This window comes from Sapajus apella, unplaced genomic scaffold (assembly GCF_009761245.1).
Source record: "Sapajus apella isolate SASKATOON/1434 unplaced genomic scaffold, GSC_monkey_1.0 scaffold144, whole genome shotgun sequence".
NCBI lineage: Eukaryota > Metazoa > Chordata > Mammalia > Primates > Cebidae > Sapajus > Sapajus apella.
The window spans coordinates 2,162,446-2,173,662 of NW_022437084.1; the positions used below are offsets into that span (position 1 = coordinate 2,162,446).

At 54.2% G+C, this 11,217-nt stretch overlaps 1 protein-coding gene across 9 annotated transcripts in view; it reads right to left on the reverse strand.

The window, feature by feature from the left end:
* Positions 1-11,217, reverse strand: part of MYH14 (myosin heavy chain 14) — a 106,080-nt gene that overhangs the window by 39,905 nt on the left and 54,958 nt on the right. For all 9 annotated transcript variants that reach the window (XM_032264581.1, XM_032264576.1, XM_032264577.1 and 6 more), the window contains 7 exons: positions 10,262-10,449; positions 7,957-8,078; positions 6,563-6,632; positions 6,007-6,167; positions 4,093-4,201; positions 694-825; positions 258-464 (listed from right to left, as the gene is read on the reverse strand). In XM_032264581.1, coding sequence (XP_032120472.1) covers positions 258-464; positions 694-825; positions 4,093-4,201; positions 6,007-6,167; positions 6,563-6,632; positions 7,957-8,078; positions 10,262-10,449 — 989 coding nt within the window. The remainder of the gene's footprint in view (positions 1-257; positions 465-693; positions 826-4,092; positions 4,202-6,006; positions 6,168-6,562; positions 6,633-7,956; positions 8,079-10,261; positions 10,450-11,217) is intronic.

Consider the following 11,217-nt stretch of genomic DNA (forward strand, 5'->3'; position numbering starts at 1 on the left):
ATCACTTGGATGCCTGGATCCAGCCATGCCTGAAGCTGAGGAAATCGCTTGGACACCTGGATCCAGCCATGCCTGAATCCAGCCATATGGGTCTCCTGTTATCTGAATCAAAAAATGTATTCTTTTTGTAAATTCACCTAGAACTGAGTTTTCTACAAACTCATGGCCCAGAGACACATGGTTTGGAGAAGCAAAGGTGGGTGGGGGTAGACAGAGGGGTCTGGAGGGTGGCCTGCTGGGCACGCAGGGAGCCAGACCTGTATGTGCTGCTGCAGCCTCCTCTTCTCGGTTTGCAGCTGGCGGCTGCACTCCTCCTCCTCGCCCACGCGCGCCTCCAGCTCGGACACCACGAGCTCCAGCTCCTGCTTCCGGGCCGCCAGCCTCCCCCGCGTCTCCTCGGCCTCTGCGCACAGTTCTGCCTCTGCTCGCAATTGCTCTGCCAGGCGGGTGCGCTCCTCTTCCAGCTGGGGAGTGGGTGGGAGGTTAGTGGTCACCAGGCAGTGCTCCCTGGGCGACCCGCAATGGAGCAGCAAACGAAGCAGCCCCAAACCCCGCCCGGCCCCAAGTGCACCTTAGTTTGCTCCCATCCTCCCGCCAGCCAGCCAGAAGCCCCGCCCCTCACACCTGGCCCCACCCATGGGACACAGCCCCACCCCCAAGACACGCCCCCACGCTCTAGCCCCGCCCCCTCACCTCTGCCATGCGGCACCGGAGCTCCCCAACTTCGCGGAGGCTCTGCTGCTGCAGCTCCTGCACTTTCTGCAACTCCTGGGCCCGGGCCTGCAGCACCTCATCCTGCCGCGTCACCTGCAGCAGTGGCTTCACCTAGGTGGAGGTGAAATGGGGTGGAATGGCTGACTTCCAAGGTGGGAGGCCATCTGACCCAGGGGCTAAGACGTCACACTCTTAGTGGAGTCCGAGTTCATGGGTTCAGATCCCATCTCCTGCACCTGCTAGCTGTGTGTCCCCGCCTTGGCAACAGTCCCTGGTCACAGGCCTAGAACAGTGACAGGTACAGGCAAGCACCACTAAATATTCTATTGATCTATCTAATCTAACTGGCTAAAGGATTCCTCCACACCCAAGAGACACTGGACTGTGGCCTCTGCTATATTCTGTGGAACAGTATTTCCTTCCTTCCTTCCTTTTTTTTTTTTTTGATGGAGTCGCACTCCGTTGCCCAGGCTGGAGTGCTGCAGGGTGTGTTTGCTCACTGCAACCTCTGCCTCCTGGATTCAAGTGATTCTTGTGCCTCAGTCTCCTGCGTAGCTGGGATTACATGCGTGTGCCACCATGCCCGGCTGATTTTTGTGTTTTCAGGAGAGTGTTTCGCGGTGTTGGCTGGGCTGGGCTCGAACTCCCAGCCTCAAGTAATCTGACCACCTCAGCCTCCCAAAGCATTGGGATATAGGCATGAGCCACCATGCCTGGCCAAGGGCCAGTGCTTCTTAAGCCTGTTAGTCCAAGGTCCTTAGTGAGAGATGTGCTTTACATGGCGTATTCAGGCTGCAGTGACACCTGCACACACAGAACTAAAACAAAAGGTTTACAACACCTCATGCCCCTTGCTACGTGAGACTCGCTCTGATAATTTCTGTTCTATCCTTTTCTACTTCGTTCTACATAACTCTACTTGACTCTTTTCCACTCCACTCAATGTTTTTTTTATTTGTTTGAGATGGAGTTTCGCTCGTCGCCCAGGCTGGAGTGCAGTGGCGCAATCTCGGCTCACCGCAACCTTCACCTCCTCAGTTCAAGCGATTCTTCTGCCTCAGCCTCCCGAGTAGCTCGGATTATAGGCGCTTGCCACCATGCCCAGCTAACTTTCGCTTTTTTTTTTTTTTTTTTCCTGACACAGAGTCTCACTCTGTTGCCCAGGCTGGAGTCCAGTGGTGCGATCTCAGCTCACTGCAACCTCCCCCTCCTGGGTTCAAGTGATTCTTCTGCCTCAGCCTCCCAAGTAGCTAGGATAACAGACGCGTGCCACCACACCCATCTAATTTTTGTGTTTTTAGTAGAGACAGGGCTTCAGCATGGCCAGGCTGGCCTCGAACTCCTGATCTTGTGATCCACCTGCCTCAGCCTCCCAAAGTGCTGGGATTACAGGTGCCCGCTAACACGCCCCGCTAATTTTTGTATTTTTAGTAGGGATATGGTTTCGCCATGTTGGTCAGGCTGGTCTCAAACTCCTGACCTCAGGTGATCTGCCCACCTCGGCCTCCCAAAGTGCTGCGATTACAGGCGTGAGCCACCGCGCCCGGCCCACTCCACCCAATTCTATATCCGCGATCCTCGTCTGCTCCAACTCCTAGCATTTCACAGGTATCGTTCAGATTTCTGAATTGATGCCAGTCAAATACTACTTGACCCCCAACCCCAAGACCTAAGGTAGGCAAACTTTTTCTTCAAAGGTCAGCCAGGAAGTATTTGAGACTTTACAGGCCACCCTTGCTCTGGTTTTAAATTATTATTAATTATTATTATTATTATTTTTGAGACAGAGTCTCGCTCTGTCGCACAGGCTGGAGTGCAGTGGTATGATCTCGGCTCACCACAACCTTCGTCTCCTGGGTTCAAGTGATTCTCCTGCCTCAGCCCCCCACATAGCTGGGATTACAGGCATGTGCCACCATGCCCAGCTAGTTGTTGTGTTTTTAGTAATGACAGGGTTTCATCAGATTGGCCAGGCTGGGCTCAAATTCCTGACCTCAAGTGCTCTATCTGCCTTGGCCTCCCAAAGTGCTGGGATTACAGGTGTATGCCTTCATGCCCGGGCCAGTTTGTTTTTTATTTTTATTTATTATTTTGAGACAGGATCTCACTCTCGTCACCCAAACTGGAGTGCAGTGATGTAATCATGGCTTCCTGTAGCCTCAGACTCCTGGGCTCAAGCAATCCTTCCTCCCAAGTAGCTGGGACTACAGGTGTGCACCACCACACCCAGTTAATTTTTTATTTTTTTGTAGAGATGAGTGTCTCACTTTGTTGCCCAGGCTGGTCTCCAACTCTTGGGCTCAAGTGATGCTCCTGCCTCGGCCTCCCAAAGTGCTGAGATTACAGGTGTGAGCCGCCACCCTCAGCTTCGGCCTGTTTACCTACTCCACTCAGCTGCTGTGGCTCAGGTGCAGCTGCAGACACCACGCTGCAGAAAGGGCTTTGGCAAAAACAGCCATCTGACCCACAGGCTGCAGGGCAGCAACTCCCGTCCCAGACTATGAGCTCCACAGCGGCAGGACATTGTCTCTTTATTCGCCGTTTATCCCCAGACCCTTTAAAAGCTCTGGGCACATAGTAAGTGCTGAGTTAACACTGGCCAAGAGAAGGCGGGCTGATCTCTCAGACACGGTATTCAGAATTACATTACTGCCCCCAAACCTCCATCCTCCTGTCCTCTCCAATTTCGCATTGACAGAACACCCAGTCCGCGAGCACCACCGTGCCTGGTGACCTGGCTTTGCGCCCTCTGCTTTGGGTAGGCATGAGATGCCAGCCTCGCTCATGTGATTGGTTCTAACTGGCTCCAGGATGGTCACATGACTCCAGCTGGGCCAATGAGCACGAAGCCTGGGAATCTAGGGGGTCGGGGGCAAGTCTCCATCTGCTGGTGGCCACTGTGTGGGAAGCCTCTGTTGGCGATCACCATGGAGGAGAGCCACGTGAGGGATGCAGAACCCCGGATACTGACATCACTGTTGGGACCCTTGTGCAGTAAAGGGTTAACTCAGCACAGCCTGGGCTGCCCAAACCCCACACATTCCTAAGGGAGGTCTGGCCCTTGATGGGCTCCTGGGAGGTCACCTCTAAGTCCTTGGAATGTCCCTTCCGATAAGACTGTCTGTGTGGGATCTGTGTGGGGCGCTGGATCCAGGTACAGACCTCATTGTCTTGTATCTTTGATCCATGTTGGTTCAAGTCAGATTTTTCTTGTCTTGCTAACCAAAGAATCGCAGCTAGCAAAGGCTGGGCTGACTGGCCCCATTATACTGATGCAGACAACTGAGGCCCATATGGAGGAAGTCACATGTGGAGCAGACCAAGCCCCGAGGGCCCTGTCCTCTGCCTGCTGGGACCACCTCCCCCGGCCGCCCTCACCTTGGTAAAGAGCCGCCACCACTGCCAGTGTCTCAGCTTGAGGTAGGCTGCGCAGTTCCGCTGCATCACCCTCAGGGCACTCTGCTGCTGCTGGCGCTTCTGGAAGGCCCTGGGTGGGGAGACGGGTGAGGGGCAGAGTGGGGCTCGGCTCCTCCAGGTGCTGTCCCCTTAGCAAGAGAGCCAAGCTCCTTTCTTTTCTTCTTTTTGAGACAGAGTCTTGCTCTGTCACCCAGGCTGGAGTGCAGTGGCAAGATCTCAGCTCACTGCAACCTCTGCCTCCCTGGTTCAAGCGATTCTCCTGCCTCAGCCTCCCGAGTAGCTGGGATTACAGGTGCCTGCCATAACAATCTTGGCTAATTTTTGTATTTTTAGTAGAGATGGGGTTTCGCCATGTTGGCCAGGCTGCTCTCAAACGCCTGACCTCAAGTGATCCACCCGCCTCGGCCTCCCAAAGTGCTGGGATTACAGGCGTGAGCCACTGTGCCTAACCAAGCCACGCTCCTTTCACTTAGCCATCATAAAATGCCTACTGTGTGCAGGGGCCGATATTATTTTTAGATCTCACTGTGTTCTGGTTGCTCGCCCCCCTTCCCCCAACTCTCTCTTTGCTGTCCCACAGCCCCAGCCTCCCTTGCCTGGACCCTCTGTCTAGCCTCCTTCTGCAGCCTCTCCTAACAGAGGGTCTTTTTACACCCAGAGCTGACCCACCTCTCCCCGCTCACAGCCCTCATGGCTCCCTAGCTCCTCCGGACGAGGCCCCACTCAGCGTGGTGCTTGCGTGCAGCATCCTTTCCTGCCACACTATTCTTTGAGCCAATTTTTTTTTTTTTTGAGACAGAGTCTCACTCTGTCGCCCAGGCTGGAACGCAGTGGCATGATCTTGGCTCGCTGGCAACTGCACCTTCCGGGTTAAGCCATTCCCCTGCCTCAGCCTCCTGAGTAGCTGCGATTAAGGCTAAGTTTTGTATCTTTCATAGAGACGGGGTTTCACCATGTTGACCAGGCTGGTCTCGAACACCTGACCTCAAGTGATCCGCCCGCCTTGGCTTCCCAATGTGCTGTGATTACAGGTGTGAGCCACCATGCCCGGCCTCTCTGGGCCATTTCTAAGGAGGAAGGAGACTCTCCCGCAAACTCCCTCATTCCCGAAGTGTGCCAGGCTCTTGCACTGTTGTGCCTTGCACACACTCGCTCCCGCCCTTAGCACCTTTCCCACTTTCCTTCATCCACCTGGTTGTCCGGTGTGGCCTGGGGAGCCGTGGCCTGCAGCAGAGCCTCCTGGCTGCACCTCTATGGCCCCCATCAAAGCAGGTCTCGGCCGGGCGCGGTGGCTCACGCCTGTCGTCCCAGCACTTTGGGAGGCCGAGGCGGGTGGATCACCCAAGGTTAGGAGTTCAAGACCAGCCTGACCCAACACGGTGAAACCCCATCTCTGCTAAAAATACAAAAATTAACCGGGCGTGGTGGTACATGCCTGTAATCCCAGGTACCCGGGAGGCTGAGGCAGGAGAATGGCTTGAACCCAGGAGGCAAAGGCTGCAGTGAGCTGAGATTGCACCACTGAACTCTAGCCTGAGCAACACAGCAAGACTCTGTCTCAAAAAAAAAACAAAAAAAAAAAAAACAGGAGAGCAGACTGCTTGACCTGGATTGCCCTGGGCTGCCTCTGGAAGTCCTGCACCCTGGGAAACCCATCCCAGGCCCACTAGGACAGCTGGTCACCCGATGGCTGAGTCTAGCCTCTGTGTTGCAGTCTTACTCTCTGGGCCTGCCCAACCAAGAAGCCTGGGTACCCAGCGGCTCCACCCACCTGCACCCATCCCAGAGGCCCTGATGCCTGGAGCTGTGTGGTCACCCTTCCCTGACCCAGCCTCGGCCAAAGGGACCCCGGGAGAAGTGTGGCCCCCACCCCACCTGCGAGCCAGGTATCCCCGGGCAGCTGCCTGGAAGGACACGATGATGTCAGTGACCTTCAGGTCTCGCTCCTCTTCCAGCTGGGCCAGGACCCCAGCCCGGAAGAAGATCTTGCTCTGTCCCACGCGATAGAGGTTGGGGTCCAGTTCCAGTGCCTGGATCTGTGAGGGGTGGGAGAGGGGTGATGATGGAGAGGAGATTAATGGAGGGGATGATGGGGAAGGGGAAGTGGTAGGGGGTGATTGGGGGGGTGGTGATGGGGGAGGGGGTGATGGGGGAGGGGAAGTGATGGGGGGGTGATGGGGGTGGTGATGAGGGAGAGTGATGGGAAGGGGTGGTGATGGGGGAAGGGGGTGATGTGGAGGGGGGAGGGGGGAGGGGAGTGATGGGGAGGGAGTGATGGGGGAGGGGAGTGATGGGGGATGATGGGGAAGCGGGGGAAGGGAGCAGGGGTTATAGGGAGAGGTAGTGAGGAGGGGCAGTGAAGCGGAGATCCCAGCCCCACTCCCCCACCACCTGGGCCCCTGCACACACACACCAGGCTCTGCCTACTCACCATCTTTTCGCAGGCCTGCTTCCCGTCCATGAAGCCCTTGGGGATGGCGTTGGGCGTCAGGATCTCGTACCTGCAACGAGCAGGGAGGGTGGGGAGGACAGAGTTATGGGACACTCCCACCTAGTGCCTGCTGCAGTCCAGGCATGGGGCTCAGAGTGACACACAGCAGGAACAGCGGTGACCAGGACAAGGACCGTCACAAAACTCACATCTGAGCATTCATGCCACCAACAAGGACAGCAACGTTGCAGATGATCCACTGCTTCAGTGTTTTGTTTTGTTTTGTTTTGTTTTGAGTGGCATGACTTTGCCTCACTGCAACCTCTGCCTCCCTGGTTCAAGTGATTCTCCTGCCTCAGCCTCCTGAGTAGCTGGGATTATAGGAGCGTGCACCACCACACCCAGCTAATTTTTGTATTTTTAGTAGAGACAGGTTTCACCATGTTGGTCAGGCTGGTCTCGAACTCCTGACCTGAAGTGATCCACCTGCCTCGGCCTCCCAAAGTGCTGGGATTACAGGCGTGAGCCACCGTGCCTGGCCAACATTTTGGATGTATTGGCTTTAGTAAAATACCTTGTAAAATTAATTTCATCTTTTTTTCACTTTTAAAAGTGTAGCTATTAGAACGTTTTCGATTGTGTACGAGGCTCCCCTTCTACTTCTAAGGGACAGTGCTGCTCTACACAGCTTATGTGAAGCCCATGTTTAAATATTTGCTGTATTGCCTGCTCATGAGGCCCTGGTATTTTCTGTTCTGTCCTATTCTACTTCTTTTTTTTTTTTTTTTTTTTTGAGACAGAGTCTCAGTCTGTCACCCAGGCTGGAGTGCCATGACTCAATCTTGGCTCACGGCAACCTCCGCCTCCCAAGTTCAAGTGATTCTTCTGCCTCGGCCTCCCAAGTAGCTGGGATTACAGAAGCCCACCACCACACCTGGCTAATTTTTTATATTTTTATTAAAGACGAGGGTTCACCGTGTTGGCCAGGCTGGTCTCGAACTCGTGACCTCAGGTGATCCACCCGCCTCGGCCTCCCAAAGTGCTGGGATTACAGACGGGAGCCACCGCGCCTGGACTTCTACCTCACGTTTAAAGATGTGCAGATGTGCGACACCATGCAGAGATTTCACATTCATCGTCTGGGGACCACTGCCCTAAATGGCAGCAGCAATGCACCCCAGATGCCCATAGAGCTCTCTGCGCTTTCTCTCAGAAATGCATCAAATGGAGTCCTGTTCTCCCATACCACAGATGAGTAAACTGAGGTTCAGCAAAGTGTGTAATCTGTCTCAACCTCCCTGGCTCAGAAGGAGCAAGAGAGGTTGGAGACCCGAATGCAGGCGTGTGTTGGCTTCCAAACCCACTCCCTGCCCAGCCCCCCCGCTCGGGCTCACCGCTGCCGGAACTCCTGGAAGAGGATGCGGTTGGGGAAGCCCTGGCGGCAGATGCGGATGCCCTCCAGGACGCCGTTGCAGCGAAGCTGGTCCAGCACCAGCCGCGGCTCCAGCTTCCCGGCCTGTGGGGAGCGGACGGACACGCGGGGGTCAGCGGCAGCCACACGGGGGCGCCAAACGGCCAAGCTTGGCAACTTCCTATGTTTCAACCTGCAATTTACTGAGCACCTACTGGGTGCCAGACACTGTTCTGGGCTCTGGGAAGACAGCGGTGCTCAACCCCTGGGGAACCGGGAGTCCAGTGGGAGAAACTGACAGTGCCGTGGGGGAAGCAGTCTCTAATGAAGAAGAACTACTCAGTGCTAAGGAGAAAAGACCCGCAGGGAGGGAGGTGGGTGGGATTTGCACGCTGGAGAGAAGCTGATACGTGTCCAAGGCTGCTAAATCATCTCTTTTTTTTTTTTTTTCTTTTCTTTTTTCCATTGTTTTTTGAGATGGAGTCTCGCTCTCGCCCAGGCTGGAGTGCAGTGACACAATTTCAGCTTACAGCAACCTCCACCTCCCGGGGTTCAAGTGATTCTCCTGCCTCAGCCTCCTGAGTAGCTGGGATTACAGGCGCCTGCCACCACGCCCGGCTAATTTTTGTATTTTGAGTAGAGACATGGTTTCACCATGATGGCAAAGCTGGTCTCAAACTCCTGACCTCAGGAGTCGGAGATCTGCCTCGGCCTATCAAAGTGCTGGGATTACATGCGTGAGCCACCGCGCCCGGCCCATTTTTAGGCTCAGGTGATCCTCCCACCTCAGCTCCTATTTCACTTGGACTACAGGCACACGCCACCACGCCCAACTAATTTTTTTGTATTTTTTTTTTTTTTTTTTTGGAGATGGGGTTTCACCATTGCCCAGGCTGGTCTTGAACTCCTGGGCTTCAGCAGTCCTCCCACCTCAGCCTTTCAAAGTGCTGGGATTACAGGCATGAGCCACCGTGCCAGACCACCTTTCCCCTCTCTCTGTTTCCCTCTTTCCCTCCCTCCCTCTCTCTCTCTCTCTCTCTTTCTTTCTTTTTTTATTTTTGATGGAGTTTCACTCTTTGTTGCCCAGGCTGGAGTGCAATGGCACAATCTCGGCTCACTGCAACCTCCACCTCCCGGGTTCAAGCGATTCTCCTGTCTCAGCCTCCCGAGTAGCTGGCATTACAGGCGCACGCCACCACGTGTGGCCAATTTTTGTAGTTTTAGTGGAGATGGAGTTTCACCATCTTGGCCAGGCTGGTCTCAAACTCCGGACTTCAGGTGATCCACCCACCTTGGCATCCCAAAGTGCTGGATTACAGGCATGAGCCACTGTGCCCGGCCTTTCTTTTCAACAGTAATACCTAAATGGCAAAAATCTAAACAGTTCAAAAATTCAAATGGCACACGCTGTCATTAAATATGCCAGCAGGAAAGGGAAAACCTGTCAATTAAACCCCGCCAGGCCACTGCCTGTAAGCTGCACCTTGACTTCAGAGACGCTAGGCGAGGGAACGCATGCCTCAGATTCGATAAAATACGGGATCTCAGGCTGGGTGTGCTGGCTAACACCTGTAATCCCAGCACTTTGGAAAGACAAGGAGGGTGGATCGCTTGAGCTCAGGAGTTCGAGGGCAGCCTGGGCAACATGGCGAACGAGGTGTCGTTTTCCATTCGCATCACCCCTTCTCTGTAGGGCCCATTCTCTGATTTTCTCAACACAAAAATCCGGCCACTGAGGCCGGCCATGGTCTTGTCACACCTATGCCCCAGCCCCAGCCCTGATGGCCTTCTTCTATCCCCTGTACCTGGCATGCTCCAACCTCCCATTGGGCCTTTGTATAAACTCTTCCCTGTCTGGGATACGACTTATCTTTCAGGGCTCAGTCATCACCTCCTCCAGGGAGCCTTCCTGGACTTCACTGACCAGATCAAGACCTATGTGACACTTTCCACTCCTACAGATTCAACTGGACATTCATTTTGGGTGGTCAGAGGAATGTCTATGGCCCCCCCCATCAGACTATGAGCTCCCTGAGAACAGGAGTTGGCTGTGCGTCTCTCTCCAATGCTCCCTGTTCCCAGCTCCATAGGTGCTGAATACATTTAAGTCATACGAATGGATGAATTTTTCCAACAGGGCCCTGAGTCTGGGAACAGAGCAATTTGCTCAAAGCCACACAGCCAGTCCGAGAGGGTCCTCAAATCAGATGTGGCTCCAGCCACATCCAGCAGCCAAGCTTTAACCCACGGCCACAGCCACCCCTCCGTTCCCAGGCTGAGTCACTCACCCTCTTCTCGTGGTTGGGCACAATGCAGCGGACAAAACTGGGATTGGTGTTGCTGAGTGTGGCCATGAGGCGGCTCAGGGACTCCTTGTAGAGCTGTCCCACTGTCCGGAACATACCCCGACGGGGGCGGCCACCTGGGGGACCATCGCCCAGGCTGCTCACCTGTTCCAGCCCCACGATGCCCTCCACTGTCAGATGGAGATACAGAGAGAGAGAGAGAGAAGGAGGTCAGGGGTCAGTTTTAGGGACCCGGGCTGAAGGTCAAGGGTCTTATCATTTATCAGAACTATACTTTACATATGAAGGACCTCACACAGCCTGTATGGTAGACGACATCAGCTCCATTGGACAGACAGACATACTTAGGCTCCAAAGGGTGGGAGAATGTGCTTAAGGTCACACAGCTGAGAAACTGAAGACCCAAGATTAGAACTCAGACAGTAAGACTCTTCTCAAACCCTGGTCTTTGACCCTTCTTCTTTTCAAGGACATGATCTTTGTTTGCCTTAACGATAAATGTTGACAGTAATGGCCAATGCTTATTTAGCATAGATATTCTGCCAGGTATTGCTCAAAGCAATTTCCATCAATGGTTTTATAAGCCTGTAAAAATCATTCCCATTTTATAGATTTGGAAACTGAGGCACACAGAGAGAAAACAGTGATCTGAAACACATTAAAAGACATAATAGGGCCAGGCGCGGTGGCTCAAGCCTGTAATCCCAGCACTTTGGGAGGCCGAGGCGGGTGGATCACGAGGTCAAGAGATCGAGACCATCCTGGTCAACATGGTGAAACCCCGTCTCTACTAAAAATACAAAAAATTAGCTGGGCATGGTGGCGCGTGCCTGTAATCCCAGCTACTCAGGAGGCTGAGGCAGGAGAATTGCCTGAACCCAGGAGGCGGAGGTTGCGGTGAGCCGAGATCACGCCATTGCACTCCAGCCTGGGTAACA